A 17,812-nucleotide genomic window follows, 5' to 3' on the forward strand; every position below is an offset into this window, starting at 1 on the left:
ATTGACAAGGGATTAACTTGTCAATGCCTATGGATTGTAGGCTAGGGTTTAGTTAGAAGTAGAGGGTAAGTAGATCTCGAAGGTTTCAGCCGAAAAGTACTCGACGATTGTGAAAACTAGGATTTGCAGACAATGATTCGGTTTATTCTTCGTCCCTCGACTCCCCCTTTATATAGGAGGTGGAGTCGAAGGATTCGTGTTGTACAAGTTTACAGAGTTCGGGACGGTTTCTAACTCATCCCGCCAGATTACAAGTAACACTTCCTATTACAACTCTATTTCTTCCTTAAACGCATCTTGGGCTCCCGAATCTTCTTATTCTTCGGGTAGTGGGCCTTCAATAAACCCCGGGCACTATATTCGGCAGGCCCATTTGGGATGCCTATGTCACTATTTTGCCACGAAGCTTCCAGAAGTCCGAAGAGGAGACGAAGAGGGGCCACGAGGGGGCCACACCATAGGGCGGGGCGGCCCCCCCTTGGCCGCGCGGCCCTGTGGTGTGGGGCCCCCGTGCCGCCTCTTGACCTGCCCTTCCGCCTACAAATAGCCTCCGTCGCGAAACCCCCAGTACCGAGAGCCACGATACGGAAAACCTTCCAAAGACGCCGCCGCCGATCCCATCTCGGGGGATCCAGGAGATCGCCTCCGGCACCCTGCCGGAGAGGGGAATCATCTCCCGGAGGACTCTACGCCGCCATGGTCGCCTCCGGTGTGATGTGTGAGTAGTCTACCCCTGGACTATGGGTCCATAGCAGTAGCTAGATGGTTGTCTTCTCCCCATTGTGCTATCATTGTCGGATCTTGTGAGCTGCCTAACATGATCAAGATCATCTATCTGTAATTCTATATGTTGCGTTTGTTGGGATCCGATGAATAGAGAATACTTGTTATGTTGATTATCAAAGTTATATCTATGTGTTGTTTATGATCTTGCATGCTCTCCGTTACTAGTAGATGCTCTGGCCAAGTAGATGCTTGTAACTCCAAGAGGGAGTATTTATGCTCGATAGTGGGTTCATGCCTGCATTGACACTGGGACCGTGATGAAAGTTCTAAGGTTGTGTTGTGCTGTTGCCACTAGGGATAAAACATTGATGCTATGTCTAAGGATGTAGTTGTTGATTACATTACGCACCATACTTAATGCAATTGTCTGTTGCTTTGCAACTTAATACTGGAGGGGGTTCGGATGATAACCTGAAGGTGGACTTTTTAGGCATAGATGCAGTTGGATGGCGGTCTATGTACTTTGTCGTAATGCCCAATTAAATCTCACTATACTCATCATGATATGTATGTGCATGGTCATGCCCTCTTTATTTGTCAATTGCCCAACTGTAATTTGTTCACCCAACATGCTGTTTATCTTATGGGAGAGACACCTCTAGTGAACTGTGGACCTCGGTCCAATTCTCTTTACTGAAATACAATCTACTGCAATATTGTTCTACTGTTTTCTGCAAACAATCATCTTCCACACAATACGGTTAATCCTTTGTTACAGCAAGCCGGTGAGATTGACAACCTCACTGTTTCGTTGGGGCAAAGTACTTTGGTTGTGTTGTGCAGGTTCCACGTTGGCGCCGGAATCCCTGGTGTTGCGCCGCACTACATCCCGCCGCCATCAACCTTCAACGTGCTTCTTGGCTCCTACTGGTTCGATAACCTTGGTTTCATACTGAGGGAAACTTGCCGCTGTACGCATCACACCTTCCTCTTGGGGTTCCCAACGGACGCGTGTTGAACGCGTATCAATGCTCTCGCAAGAAATAAGAGTTGAACCAAAAGAGAGCATTAAAAGCAAATAAGAAACACTTTTAAGTATAACCCACTTCCTATGGAAAGGAATCTTGTAAATAAACAAGTCATGTAAGCATAATGCAATAAGCATAGAAAGGCAACACAAGCGCAACTTCAAGATTCTCAACATAAAGAGGGGAAACTTAATATTATTAAGATGCATATAACCATGTTTCCCTCTCTCATAATAACTTTCAGTAGCATCATGAACAAACTCAACAATATAACTATCACATAAAGCATTCTTATTCACATGCATAAAAGTAACATTACTCTCCACATAAGCATAATCAATTTTATTAGTAATAGTGAGAGTAAAACTATCACAACCATCATTGTAATCATCATAAATTGCAGGCATGGTATAATCATAATAAACTTTATCCTCCATAGTAGGTGGCACCAAAATACCACTATCATTATAATCATCATAAATGGGAGGCAAAGTAGCATCAAAGAAAATTTTCTCCTCAAAACTTGGGGGACTAAAAATATCACAACCAGCTCCCCCAAGCTTAAATTCTTCCATAGCATTAGCAATAATAGTGTTCAAAGAGTTCATGCTAATAACATTGGTACAACTATTTTGCAAACAAAGTTCCATGGGTTTTTTAATTCTCTCTTCAAACACATAATGTCCTAATTCAATATAAAGTTCATAAAGATCTCTAATTTTTTTGTTGTTTTCCATTAAGCCTAACTAGTGAAATAAAAAACAAGAAACAAAAAAGGATCTAAAGGAAATAGCTTCGAGCACTCACACACTAGCAACAATGCTAGGAAATAGCTTAGTAGTCGGAGGATGTGAATACCTTTTACCTTACCTCCCCGGCAACGGCGCCAGAAAATAGCTTGATGTCTACGCACGCTTCTATTCCTATAGACAGTGTTGGGCCTTCAAGAGCAGAGGTTTGTAGAGCAGCAGCAAGTTTCCCTTAAGTGAATCACCCAAGGTTTATCGAACTCAGGGAGGTAGAGGTCAAAGATATCCCTCTCAAGCAACCCTGCAATTAAGATACAAGAAGTCTCTTGTGTCCCCAACACACCTAATACACTTGTCAGATGTATAGGTGCACTAGTTCGGTGAAGAGATAGTGAAATACAAGTAATATGGATGATTGTAAGTAGTAATTGCAATCTGAAATAAAAATGGCAGCAAGCAACATGTAACAGAACTTGTTGGAAACGGTGTTTCAATGCTTAGAAACAAGGCCTATGGATCATACTTTCACTAGTGGACACTCTCAACAATGATCACATAACTGAATAAATAAATGCTACTCTTAAACACTCTCTTTGTTGGATAACAAACACCATTCATTGTGTAGGGCTACAAAAGCACACCTCAAGCCGGACTAAACAAGCTCCACAACGTCCGGAGTTCATATTAAAGTAACCTCTAGAGTACATAATAGACCGTTGCAATTTAGACCAAGTACTAACATAGCATACACACTGTCACCAATAGCTATGAAAGGGGGAATAGATCACATCAATACTATCATAGTAATAGTTAACTTCATAATCTACAAGAGATTACAATCATAACCTACGCCAAGTACTACATGATGCACACACTGTCAACTTTACATCATGGAGGAGGAATAGACTACTTTAATAACATCACTAGAGTAACACATAGATTAATAGTGATACAAAGCTCATGATCACATAAAGATCACACCATGGGAGAGAGAGATGAACCACATAGCTACCGGTAGAGCCCTCAGCCTCGGGGGAGAACTACTCCCTCCTCATCATGAGAGACAGCGATGGCGATGAAGATGGAGGTGGCGTCGATGGAGATGACTCTAGGGGCAATTCCCCGTCCCGGCGGCGTGCCGGAACAGAGACTTCTGACCCCCGAAACTAGGTTTCGCGATGGCGGTGGCGCCCCTGGAGTCTTTCTGGAATATGATTGATTGATATAGGGTTTTCGCGTCACGAGGGATTATATAGGCGAAAGGGCGGCGTCGGAGAGGTCCCGAGGGGCCCACCCCATAGCTGGGTGTGCCCCTCCCTCCTTGGCCGCGCCGCCAGGTGGTGTGGGGCCCCCTGGCCCCTCTCCGTCTCTCCTTCGGTGTTCTGGGTCCGTCTCGGTAAAATAGAAGGTTTGGCTTTTTTTCGTCCAATTCCGAGAATATTTCTGAACAGCTTTTCTGGAACCAAAAACAGCAGAAAACAGGAACTGGCGCTTCGGCATCTTGTTAATAGGTTAGTCCCGGAAAATGCATAAAATCATTATAAAGTGTGAGCAAAACATGTAGGTATTGTCATAAAACTAGCATGGAATATCAGAAATTATAGATACGTTGGAGCCGTATCAGCGGGGGAGAAGAAAGTCCAAGCCCCGGCAGAGGATGGAGGGTCATACCATGCTGCACAACGACTACTTCGCTGACGAGGCAACACACGCCGACAATTTTCGGCTCCGGTACAGGATGAGCAAGGGCATGTTCATTAATATCCTCCACGGCATTCGAGAGTTCGACCCCTACTTCAAGCTCAAGCTCGACGCTGTAGGCGTTGTCGGGTTCTCGTCGATTCAGAAGTGCACCGCCGCCATGAGGATGCTTGCATACGGAGCACCTGCCGATACACATGACGATTACCTTCACATGAGTGAGTCTACTGCCATTGATTGCATGTACAAGTTTTGCCGAGCTGTGGTGGGAAAGTTTGGCAAATACTACTTGAGAGAGCCAACTGAGGAAGAGAATGCAAGGATCATGGCACAAAATGCTGCCAGAGGATTTCCTGGAATGCTTGGAAGCATCGATTGCATGCACTGGGCATGGAAGAACTGCCCGTTTGCTTGGCAAGGTATATACAAAGGTCGTCATGGATATTGCAGTGTGGTGCTTGAAGTTGTGGCAGATTATGACCTGTGGATTTGGCATTCTTTCTTTGGCATGGCGGGATCACACAATGACAACAACGTGTTGCAGCAGTCTCCGGTGTTCAGCAGACTAGTGGAAGGGCATGCTCCACCATGCGACTATGAGATCAATGGCCACCAATATACCAAAGGCTATTATCTAGCCGATGGTATATATCCAAAATGGGCCACTTTTGTCAAAACAATATCGAATTCATCAGGTCTGAAGAATTCCCACTTTGCTACGCGACAGGAGGCTTGCAGGAAGGATTTCGAGCGGGCATTTGGTGTGCTTCAAGCACAATTTGCCATTGTCCGGTACCCTGCTTTAAGCTGGTCTCACGACCAAATGTGGGAGGTGATGCATGCTTGTGTGATCATGCACAACATGATCAATTGATCATCGAGGATGACCGCAAGAATCATGCCAGGACACATGTTGGTCCCTATGAGTGTCAGGGCCCTCTTGCGGAGGTTGATCATGAGTTGCCTGCAGATTTTGCTGATTTTCTCGCCATGCATGCAGAGATCCGTGACAGCAATGTTCATGATCAACTTCAAGCTAATCTCGTTGAGCATTTGTGGAGGATCAAAGGAAATATCGTGGCACCTTGATCTACCATCTAGCCATATTTATTATATTTGTTTACTTGTTTTATTGTTTGTTGTAATTTAATTTGAAAACAATCATCGCAAACATTTTTATTCGTATGCTATATTTGATAAATGATTATGTGTTAGAGATGCTCAATCCGGCGCGTTTTGGGGGACGGTTTTGGGAACGCGGCTAGAGATGCTCTTAGTACTTTAATGGCTGTGTGTGCACGTATCTTTGGTATGGCAGCTTGAATTTAAATTATTACAGAATATTTGTGTTACGTGTCTGTGGTTTGATATTTGTGTTATTTTTCTTCCATTGTCATCGCTACAAAACCGTGAAAAAGAAAGATTTGAAGACCTCAAAAATTTACTCGTAAAAATTCAATTCGGCACATGGAAGCATATGCTCCAACACCGAAAAAAACATTTCGAAATGTCAACAAAATTCGAACGAAAATTTTCGTGCTTACGTATCGACATTCTATATGCACACATCAAGTTTTGAGACAACCCTTTTTTACACCAAAAATTCTTCATTTTTATACATGACACTAAAAATGTTGGTTTTCTGTCGAACGGCTTCGTGAGCGTGTAGAATTTTAAGATGCTCATTAAATTTTGTGTCTATATTTTTCAACATTTGAAAACTGTATTTTTATATTTCAAAAAATCATAAAAATTATTTCATGAATATATACATATGTCGTGAATAGTCGTGCGAAGACTAATTTATGGCTATGTATAGAAACAATTTTTTCAGAAATTTGTCTTTTTATATAGTTTATAATACAACATATTTTCTTTCGAAATTTCTACGGTACATTCAAAAGATCTCTATGTATGTGTAGATTTAATCTCAGAATTTTTGGAATCCCAAAAATATGTTTTTACTTTTGGTACAACGTACTACTATAAATATATCGTACAAGTAGAAAAAACACGCGAAGAAACATCACTGGTTTAAACATAAGGCTCGAGAGAGCTTTAAATTAATAAAGCCCTCAACCGGCTAGGATACAACGGCGCTGATTACACAAACTTGAACAAGGTAAAAGAGAGAGGCAAAGCCCTAAAGGAACTAAATCCACTCGGTAGTGCCACCAAAGAGCCCACAAGTACGAGCTACGGAGAACTTCCGCGGACGGAAAGAGACGTGGCAAGCGAAGAGGAGAAGCACCAGCGTCAAAGAGATGAAGATCCGGCTCTGAGACTGCCTCACCTTGCTGCTGCCGAAGGAGGGATCCTTCCCTCCTCACCGGCCAGCACAGAACATAGAGGCGGTTGAGCGCCCAAAAAAGCCTTGAGCTTGCTGACTGCCGCCACAACCTCACCAAAGACACTCAAACTGCACCACCGTCATTGTCACCACATCGATAGCCCTCTGTCCCCTCAACCCAAAGCGGCGCCTCCAAGGAGGAGAACGACGCAATGTGCCATCATCAGCCGGCCGTAGCATGAGTTTTCACCCAGGAAGAAGAGGAAAAGGGGGAGGTTACCTCACCAACCTTTCAAGAAGGAGGATGGCGATAGAATCGTCGTTGCCGATGTGGCTGGCACCGAGCCAGCCAAGAGTTTTCCCCGGCAACTCCCCACAGAACTCGCACGGACGCAGAACGGGCAGTCCGAGGACCAGCCATGCCGTATCTGGCGCAGAGAGACCGAGCAGTGGAGACGCCAACGAACAGACCAAGAAAGCGCCGGAGCACTACTACGCCGCAACCAACCTTCCGCCGACTCCTCACCGTCCACACGACCAAGAAGACCGTCCAGCACCAGCGAACGCCACCCGCCTTCCGGTCGATGTCGCCACCCACCGTCTAGGGCCGCCCCGGCGTCCAAATTCCGCCCGCTGAAGCTCCGAGGGAACCCGGAGGACAACAGAGCAAGGGATCCGCGTCCGTGAGCGCTCGATGGCCAGCAACAACACCACGATCCTGGAAGTGGCCAGAGTGGCACATGCAGTCCCATGGCTGCCTCGGGTACCAGATCTGGGGACTTGATGGGCTCGGCCGGGCCCGGGACCCCTGCCCCGGCCCGAGCGTAGGCGGCCGCCCTGGCCGCGCTGCCCGTCCGGCCTGTGGCGTTATGCCGTCACCGGACCGCCAAGGCGTCGTGGCCACCCACCCTCGCGCCGCGCCGCCCGCCTCCCTCAGCCGCAGCCGGCCGAGCTCGCGCAGCCCGCCGGCAGAGGCTTCGCGGAAGCCGCCGCCGCTTCGAGCACGCACTGCCCGCAGAGCCTCCACGCCGCCGTCGAACAGCCGCGCCGCCACGACCCCTGCCCAGTGTCGCGCCTCCAAGCACCGATGCCGCCCGCACCGCCATCACCTTGAGGAGGAGAGAAGCCGCCCCGCTGCCGCCGACGCCGATCGAGCTTCGCCCGGTGGCGCCTCCAGGCGGCGGCGAGGCAGGAGAGGAGGTGGACGAGGCTGGCGGCGGCGAACTAGGATTTCGCCCTAGGACTCGCGGGAGCCCAGGACGAAACGTTCCGGTCGTCCTGCTGGGAAGAAAATCAACAGCACTGGTTTAGTAGGCCCACCTGGGCTTGTCCAATGGCATCTGGGACCACGGTGCAGTGAGAAAGTGTTCTGGCTGTGCTTGGCCGGGCGGCGCCGGCGTCTGGCCACGTGGCGCGATGTTACTGGTCCGGACGGCGCGTCCTTTCCACGTGAAAACGTCTGGGTCGGCTCGGCTCCGTCCTACTTGCCGACTGCTACCTCTCGGCTCTGTCCCGTCCATGAGACAAACACAAACTGTGTGCGCGCGCTTTTTGTGTTGTGACAATGACACGCGGGCCCCAGCTTTGGTGGGGAACCCGTGTCAGCCACGCAGCACGCCTCCCACCCCTGCATTGCCTGAGTGGGCGTGTGGCCAAGTAGGAGAGAAGGCCAAGAAGGCTTCAAAAGCTTTTCATTTCAAGAGCGGAGACTGAAGAGAGCGTACTGCTTCAGGCTTCTCTTCCTCCAAGACTCACTTCTTCTGCAGAGACCTCGGGAGCTGGATCACTCGAGCTCGATTTCAGGTAAGCATTCAACCGTGGTTTCTTCGATTCCGAAGTTCCCATGCTAATCTTTCTTCTTCTCCGTTGATTTTCTCTCTCTGACGGTACAGAGGATAGGAGAGCCATAGGTGTGAGGACCTGAACATTCGATCAGCTCCTGCCCCTTCTTTGTGCGTGTGCTGAGAATCATTTTGATCAGCTCAAGTTTCAGATCCTCTTACCAATTGTTCGTTTCTTTCTTTCTTTCTGAGGAGTGGACACTGGAACTCTCATAAACTACTCTCACAAGAATTCAGAAATAGCCTACTTCGATTTCTTCTTCTCTTGCCCTTACGAGATGTTCTGTTGGACAGGAGATGCTTAGAATTAAGTGTTTAGGAAAGAAAACACGGGTATTACTATGTGTATGTCTTTTTTCTTCTTTTTCAGCCCCGTAGCATTATATATTTTTAGCAGCGGTGATGCACTTATTTTCTGTCTAAAAAGGATATACCGAGTCTCACTTCGTTGTTGGAGCAAAATAAATGGAAGGACCGAAAGTATCAAGTACTACCTGGACTTTTTCCTTCAAAAGGCCCAAGATATAAAGTACTAATTGATTTTTTTTCTCCTTCAAAGGACCCAAAATATAAAGTACTAATTAATTGAATCACTTGCCTTACGTTATGCCTCAGGTTTCTTCTGTCTATTTATTGCAACATCTTCCTGAATCTGCCTTGAATTTACATAACTGAATTTCACAGTACAAAACTTGAGATTATTGTGTTTCGAGCTTTCTCCTCTCTAATCTTGGCTTCTGAAGTCAAAGCAGGGGACACATGGTTGATGGCGCCCCTGGAGTCAGGTTCTTCACAGCTCTTCTTCAACAGCAATGTCATCGACAACACATTTGATATCTATGAGTGCAATAGCATGGCGGGCACTGAAGCTATGCTAGGTCATAGCCGGTTTTCTCGGCCTCCGTGCACTAATAATGTCCCTGATCCACCTCCGTTACCTGGAACTTCTTATGGCAAGCAGAGAACTTCCAGAAATGCAAAGGCTTGTTGTATTCATGTCTCTGAAGTGGTCCAGGACTCCTGGACCAAGTTATTCTTAGAGGGATATCAAGCCGATGTCTCTATCTCGACCGATGATGGATCCAAGATTTTATCACATTCGTGCATTCTTGTAAGTGCAGGTTGCTGATTCTTTTCCTGTAATGGCCATTCCTAAACCATTGGGAGGTTTTGATCTTATGTAAGACCGTCTTGTACAGGGCATCAGATCTCCTGTTTTAAGAACCATGCTGGAACAAGCCACAGTACAGCATGGTTTCAGACATATCCTGATTCCTGGTGTACCATCAGAAGCGGTCCATGTCTTCATCAGAGACCTATATTCTTCACGGTATGGCCGCATGCTATAATCTTAAGAACCTTGTATTTCATATTCATTGTTGTTTGATAGGCGGGAGTGTCTTGACTGTTTCTTTCACATTTAATGGAAATGCCTTGCAATCAATTATACATGTAGACTTGCAACGCCAAGCCAAACATTTTGTAACTGCTTATTTTTGAAGTAAGGAGAGAACAAAATGCTTATACTTTTGCATAGTTCTATCATGCTACACTGTGTATCATGCATTTATGTTCCATGTTCAGAGGTGACTGTATATAAAATCAGTTGTTTGGTCAGTCATTTCTCAATTCTCTGTGATCAGAACTAAAAACGATGTAGACTGTATTCATCTTTGTTAGGCCTTTCTTCACAGTTTCCATCTTTGTCAGTCCTTTCTTCACAGTATCCATCTTTGTCTACAAGAGGTTTACTGGGATCATTTATGTTGTTTCTTTGGTGAAGTTTCAAGCAGGATGAGATGAAGAAATATGCTCTCCACTTGCTTGTACTGTCTCACGCTTTCTCGGTACCATCCCTGAAGATTGTCTGCACCGACCAACTTGAGAGATTTTTTCTTGCTCCTGATAACGTGGTAGACATGCTACAACTGGCTAGACTATGTGATGCACCAAGGCTCTCGCTCGTCTGTACACGTATGATCATTGGAGATTTCAAGACTATCTCTCTGTCGGAAGGGTGGAAGGTGATGAGACAGATCAACCCAAGCCTAGAACAAGAGCTTCTTGAGTCTCTTGTTGAAGTGGATACAGTGAGTTCTCTGCAAACAGAGCATCCTAATATGGCTTCTACTGTATTGTCTTGCACACAATGGACGCACTGGGAATGCATATACATTTAAATATTTACACATTTGCCATGGTTCATAAACAACTTTCTGAGAACTGAATTGACGGAGAGAAGGCAAGAAAGAACTAAAAGGATGGAGGAAAAGAAGGTTTATCTCCAACTACATGAAGCTATGGAAGCCCTTGTTCATATATGCCGAGACGGATGTAGGACAATTGGTCCCTGGGATCAAAAACTCAAGGGCAGTCAAGCTGCTTGCCAGTTTCCTGCCTGCAAGGGTGTTGAGCTGCTCGTGCGCCATTTCGCGGCATGCAAAATGCGGGTGCCTGGTGGCTGCGCCAACTGCAAGCGCATATGGCAACTTCTTGAGCTGCATTCTTGCATGTGTCCCACAACAGACACCTGCAGGGTTCCTCTATGCAGGTGAGTTCTTATCTTTGCTGGTCAAGTCCATTTCATTTAGACACATAAGTTAGCCTTGTCATAGTTCGCTGTCATAGCATCTCGTAATATTTTTTTTCTTCTATTTCCAAAGGGGCACCTTCCTGGGTTCATCCCCACAAATTACAGCTAGGGCCTAGGGGGCTTACAACCCAGATAGCAGATATTGAGGAACTTTTGACAAATATATCTATTAAAATTCAGAATACCAGGAAGAAGATACTGCAAGCATCCACACGCACAGATTTATAACTGCCTTCCATCCTTTTCTCCTTCGCCACCATATACCCTGGAAAAAATAAATAGCACACCAGGAAATTTACTGCAGTACTCATACCATGCCACTTTCTTCAGCATCTGTTATATTCACTTCACTGCTTTACTATTTTACACTTTGCAGGCATTTTAGAATGAAAATGCAACAGCTGGGCAAGAAAGAAAAGATAAAATGGGACATTTTGGCGTGTAAGGTGCTAGAGAGCAAAGGAACAATCAGTTCCATCCCAACAAGGAGAAAGCTAACATCCAAGGCAGTTGGAAGTTGCCCTGTAGTTTGACAGCGAAGATGTTCCTTCGGACATCTGAGCATGTGAATCATTTTAGCAAACTAAGATGGCTACACTAAGTACTACTGTGAACTATTTTAGTACTTAGTAGTAGCTTCCAATGGAGGATCAAAGCTGAATTCAGACAATGGTGTCTCCAAGTTCATGATGTCAAGTTTTTGGCAATAGGAGCAGTTGCCGAAATCCTAGCAGGTCGAAAGGCATGATGTGTTAACTTGGCGCTTCCGAGTACCTGCATATAAATCGAAGTTTGATCCATTAGATTGTACTACAATCATGGAGAACATAGAAGAATCAGAGAGTTAGCCAAAAAAAAAACTTGAGAATGGGTCCACTAGGACTGACCATGGTCTATTCATGTACATCTGGTGATGCGTTGTCCTCGATCCGATCCCCGCCAACTAGGAAACTCTGCATTTCATTTCAGACAGAAACATAATGACCTAGGAAGGACGCGTGGGGAAGGAGGATCTCGCAGCAACGCGCGATGGGGCCATGGCTGGAAACTCTTCAATCTCTATGCGACTGATTTGCTCTGGTGGAGATGATAGCATAAAACATGGTACTTCTTCCCAAATTCTAAAGAACTACCACTTCAGAGATCGCTAGCAAAAATCTACCACTCTGGTACAAGTATTTTTGCAATGTGCACTAAACTCGAATTTAACACGGATTGACATCGATTCTGACCGGTGGGACCCACCCGTACGGCTGACATAGCACGACACAAACAGCAAGGGCTCAGAGACATTTTTTTGGACCTTTTTTGTCTTGGTTTTGCTAATTCTCAAGCTAAGATTTGTCTTAGACCTCAATAGAATCTGCAGCCGTTGAAATTGTGCCAAGATTCATGCGGTCGTCTTCTACCGTGCACATACCAAGCGGGAGGAGGGAGGGGGTGGGGGAATGTCCGCCGAGCCGGAGCCGTTGACGGTGGCTGGTCGTGGCGGAGACGACGACAGAGAGGATGTACCTTAGGGTTTGTGGTGTGGGTGCAGGGTGCTGGTGCCGGAGAAGAAGGGGCGGGTGTGTGGCATCATCAACCTGAGGCTCCGCCTCCACATTATCATCTTGTTGCAACGCATCAAGGCCAAGACCTCCTCGCGTCTCCAGCATGCCACACATGGGCGACCCTGACACAGAGCCTCACAAGAGCTTCGTCTCCATCTTCTCCAGTAATGCGATGTAACGCGACACATCTTTGCTATCCACCATCGCGGCGGTTGCCTGACTGGATGGACTGGTGGAGGGTGTCTCCAAGGGGTCCGTGCAGTGCTCAGTCGCTGTGGCTTGCAACGCTCTCCTTGACAATGTCAGCATTGTCGAGCATCATCCAGAACAATATTTGATCACCTTCATCCATCTGCACCAACATGTGGTTGGATGGTTAGGAGGGCAGTGGCACCCTTAGCCCATTAGAGTTTAAGTCCCAGATTTGACACTTTAGTGTTTTATAAACGTGGAATATTCTTCAGTGGGAGGCGATGTTCCCGTCGACAGCGAGGCGCCTGTGATGACTTCGTCAATCTCAAGACCCGTGGGATCAGTTATTCGACGCAGTCTCTTGAAGATACTCATAAGGGTAAGGTTTATGTGCATGCGTTTATAGGGGTGAGTGTGGGCATATGTGTAAACGTCTTTGATTGTAAAAAAAGACTGCACCACGCCCTCAACGCCACCGGCTGTGGCAGCCTCCCCGCTAGCCGCTACAATCTCGAGCTGCGCCAGTGGTGGCTCGAAGCGCACACTGACAACATGGACATGAATTTCCATGTCAGGTTGGGTCTGGAAAATGTTCCATTGCATGCTTGGAACGACCACACGGTCTCTCGCGACAGAGCTGTTAGCTATAATCTTAGTTTTAGGTATAATTAGTGTCTGGTCATAGTTTAATTAGTCTAAACTAGGTTGCTTGATACCCGGCTTGCATGCCGTGGCGTTGAGTCCTCCTACTAGACTAATTAGTCTGCAAGTAGTCTAGTTCGGTTGGGAATCAGTTTTGCGTCCTAGTATGGTAGAAGTTAGCTGAGTTGGGTTCGGTTTTAGCTAGCAACTAGTAAACGTGCACGTGCAATGCACGTCTCTATTAGGCCCATCCTCATTGAGCCAAATGTCACCTCTTACATACCCAATGCACAGTACATGTAAGTTTTACAAAAAAAAGGACATGAACATAAACCTTCACCAACATGCCCGTTTCTACAGAACATTTTGGTAAAGTTCATTTGCAGGTGGATGACAACAACAACAAAATTGAAAGATGCAACCTCAGGTATCCTCTTCAGAATAACATACGTACAAAATATAAGTAGCTAGTGTATGTGCTCATTTCTCTGGAAAGAAAAACACCAGCCTTAAGGTAGTGCTTGTTGCGTCCCTAAAGCATCCTTGTCTCGTTATTCCCTACTCTACATCACCATCAGCAAAACATATACAACCCAAAATATTTAGTGAAAGAAATACAACCCAAGAGGGGATTGATGTTTTGGCTCCTCGATGCATATGATCATATCCATGGTTGATCCATTTGAGTTGAACACATCAACCAATATGTTCATGTAAACAGAAAAGTAAGGTTAAATAGGAAAGGACCTGTCTCTTCTCACTCATTCAATACGTTGGCAGCATAATGCAACTGAAACAGAAAAACACATCTATTAGACTATAACAACATAATGAAGTCATTCCATTGTTGTAACCAAATCATGATATATCATAGATATTCAGAGTACAACAAGCATATAAAAAAGAGAATTGGTCAGAAATATTCTCAAGGAAGTTTAGTTCTCAATATAAAATGCAAAAATATTCACATTACAAGACGCATGCCTTGCAGTACATAACATAGTTAATATATGCAATGACTGCTGTCCGATGATGCAAACATACATGAACAAGAGCATTAATGACTGATTCTTGCCCCAACCGGCCAGCTAAGATCACACGGAGATGGAACTCAACAGAAATAAGCCCCACGTGTCTGATAAAATATTGTGATATTGCTGAAAGAAGTAGAGAGAGTGAGCTTCTGCTCTGAAAATTTACATGTATATTATGTAAAATATTTTGAAAATTGAAACCATGATACACTCTGCACGCTAGCAGGCAATCAACCGTGATCTACACATGCACAACGGCTACGCCGCAGTGAATCAAGTCGCTCAGGACAACACCTTTATCAAGCAACAACATGTGAGTCAGTCTAAAATGGTAAGAAGTTAACCCTGTATCCTGATTACAAATGAAAGCAATGAGAACTCAACAAAACATGCTTGACCCAGGTTTTATAAACCAAACTTTGAGAAAAATTCAAATAAAAAAATGCTTGGAAAATAGGTTGTGACCAAACCAGTACCAGCATATGATGTTAACCTGATGCAGAATTCTCATGGTTCTATGCTACTGCAGTATTAATATTGCATCTCACATGGAACTCTTAAATTGATAAGCAGTAATAATATTTCATTAAAATACTATACTTCAGCATGCACCCCCATAAGGAGTCTATTTTGACGGAAACAATGTATTTAAATATTCGAATTGATTTAGTGGCAGCGACAAAACTAACTGAAATGGAGTGCGTTTGGAGGATGACATGGCTTTTCTTTTGCTTCCTCTGTTTGGAATAACTGGTAGTAAAGAATCCCTCGTCACTTCCATTGTAATAATAACTGGTATAAAAGACTTTTTACCTGATTCAAAGTAGCATTTATTCATGCATGCCAACCTTCAATCACGGATACATAACACTGCTTGTACATATCAAGCATGATTCTCAGAGGACACCAGTACATTTCTAGAGTCAAAAGCATGCTACACTCCACATAAAAATTGATTACCTGGTCGATTAGAAAATGGCATGGATAAATGGTGGTGACTTATCCAAAAAAATCATAAATAATATATCCAAATATCCTAAGTTAGGACGGTTTATGGATATCATTACCCTCTATGCAACCCTGTGGTGATCAGCCAACCGCAGACGAAATGCTCACGTCTTCGGCTCGGCACCAGCAGCTGCTGGCAACTGGCTGACCCATCATTCTTCGATGGCTGTGGATGGAAATTTTTAATCACAGAACAAGCAATCAGGTACAATACAATTATCACAAATTAAAAATTGAAACACACATTATATGCGTGCATAAGGGTACCACCACCAAACGCCAGCTCGAAAAGGTTGGGAAGCTAAGACATCCAAACTGATCACATCTTTGTTATTCTCCAAATATCAACCTTCAATGTGACTATATGAGAATGAGAGAAAAATTCAATGTACTATCATCAAACTATGGATATGCACACCAAGACTACCGGAGGATGGTGGTTGCCATGCTCATTTCTTTGTGCAGATCATCTAGGCCAAAAACAACATTTGGATGGTTGATGTAGAAGAATAGGTGACTGTATGGTGAGACCAATGTGCAACCCAAGGTGTCACCAACAATCATGACCATTCGTAGGTTCTTTCCGTACTCATGGGAGCAAGACAATGGTTACAATGTATCCAAAATTTAACCACTTGCATAAAGAAAAAACAACAGAACAAACAAATTGTTTTTGCTTACTATCGTCCCAGTGATTAATTAGCGAAAACCAAGTAACAAGAGTAAATCGCAGTCAAGAAGAGATCAAAGAGTTGATATCTGCAAGTAGCAAGAAAACTATCATTTAAGGAAAATAGGAACGTCATGCCCCTTTCCCTTTGCATAAAGAAAAGTTTTAGCAATAAATTAAATACTTGCACCATAAATTCATGCCCTCCTTTCAAATTATTATCATTATTGCAAACCGGTTCGTATGATCCATTGCATCCTAAAATCATACACAAGGTACACTTTATTCTTTTTAATCCACAAACCATCATACCAAAAGCATTAAGGAATCAATTGTTCTGTAACTATGGATCGCCTCGTAATCAGATTGTCCTTGGAATCGTGTTGCCATCAACGTGGATAAATAAATAGTGCTTCTACAAAAAAAAATGTCACAGCAAGAGATGGTACAAGCATCTGTTGATAGAAAACAATCCATGCAGTACATGTACTTATCACAAAAGGTTGTGATTCCATGGTTATCTAAATAATCTAAATATTACTTTGGACTGCATTTTAACTATAAACCATACACAATTACACATAGGGATGTGCATGCCAACCTGCAATTTCCGTTTTCAGTTTTCTCCTTTCTGATTGTTGGAAATGAACTATCATCAGTATAAGAACAAAGGTGAGCAATTCTATTTCTGAACTATCATCCGTATAAGATATAAGGGCAAAAAATAATCTAAATATCTAATTAACTACAATTCAAAATAAATATAAACATATGGATGTGCATACTAAGCTTCCGCAGCGTCATTCGTACAAAGAACAGTCGTGCTCCGTTCAAACAAACAACCAGCGGGGAGACAAAATTGTGCAGTGTAAACCTGGAATTCGTCCTAGGCGGCGTGGGCGCCCCCGTGAATCCTGAACCTCGTCATTCTTGTACGTGCAGGATGCTGCGTCCCTGCGAGGAGCGGTTTGGCGGCGACGTCCTGGCCGCTGGCCGACAGGGTCTTCGCGGTCGCGTTTTGCAGGGCGGCGGCATGGAGGCAGGGAGCGAAGTGGATGAACGGAGTCGTGGAGTTCCTCGTCTACAGGGCCCTCCAGTTGGGCAGGGCGGCGGCGTGTGGCGGCGTGGGGAACAGGCGCCGTAGAGACAGGGCGGCGTGTTAGGGACGGACAACGCGGCGTTGGGACGGTCGGCGCGCGCCGTTGGTGGCGGGCGGCGGCGTCAGATGCAGGGTCCTATGGTTTTGCCATGGCCCTCTCTACCAGACGGCTCCGCATCAATCGCTGAGGAGGCGCCCGAGGCAGCGGGATGGTGGCGGCGCGGGTCAGGCGACATCGTGTGGGGAGGCAGCGGTGGAGAGACGGTGGCGGCGTTGCGTGAGAAATTGGGAAGGATGGGGAGATCTGATCTCCACGACGATGGTGACCCTGCGAGGCCGGTTGAACGTGGGAGGCAGTTTTTTCGGGACAGTCCGCCAGGGATTGTCCGCTCGTATTTGCATCGTTTGATAGATGATGTAAGGCTAAGATTAATTGGATCACCACCCTCTCTCCCTTTTTATATTATATTAGTGGAGATGGAGATGTCAAGTTTGAGTAGGTTCACTACGTGAGTCCAAGTCTGAGTCGGTTAGGTATTGTTGGTTGGTGCGTGTATATAAACACAACCCAGTGTGTTGAGTTTTGTATCGAGAGAGTTGGAGAAAAACAGAAAACAATAAAGAGAGGAAATATTTAGAGGGTGTGACACGCACCCTTGGCGATAAATGTTGTCTCCACGTGTGTT

At 45.2% G+C, this 17,812-nt stretch overlaps 1 protein-coding gene and 1 long non-coding RNA gene across 3 annotated transcripts; one reads left to right on the forward strand and one right to left on the reverse strand.

Annotated features, from left to right (window-relative positions):
* The first annotated feature begins 8,150 nt into the window (after positions 1–8,150).
* On the forward strand, positions 8,151–11,822 carry LOC127345085 (BTB/POZ and TAZ domain-containing protein 3-like). 2 transcript variants are annotated; one of them, XM_051371507.2, is made up of 6 exons: positions 8,151–8,297; positions 9,088–9,446; positions 9,535–9,665; positions 10,119–10,425; positions 10,573–10,886; positions 11,305–11,822. In XM_051371507.2, exons 2-6 carry the CDS (start codon positions 9,102–9,104, stop codon positions 11,459–11,461), a joined length of 1,254 nt encoding a protein of 417 aa, XP_051227467.1. In that variant the 5' UTR covers positions 8,151–8,297; positions 9,088–9,101; the 3' UTR covers positions 11,462–11,822. The 2 variants fall into 2 exon arrangements, with proteins under 2 accessions (XP_051227467.1, XP_051227472.1); XM_051371512.2 differs by having other exon boundaries at positions 8,157–8,297; positions 9,079–9,446.
* Positions 11,823–13,720: 1,898 nt separating this feature from the next.
* Positions 13,721–17,421, reverse strand: LOC127338789 (uncharacterized). Its single transcript, XR_007874502.2, has 2 exons — positions 15,417–17,421; positions 13,721–15,309 (listed from the first exon to the last, which is right to left on the reverse strand). It is a non-coding gene; the product is annotated as an uncharacterized lncRNA (long non-coding RNA).
* Positions 17,422–17,812: the final 391 nt, after the last annotated feature.

This window comes from Lolium perenne, chromosome 3 (assembly GCF_019359855.2).
Source record: "Lolium perenne isolate Kyuss_39 chromosome 3, Kyuss_2.0, whole genome shotgun sequence".
Lineage (NCBI taxonomy): Eukaryota > Viridiplantae > Streptophyta > Magnoliopsida > Poales > Poaceae > Lolium > Lolium perenne.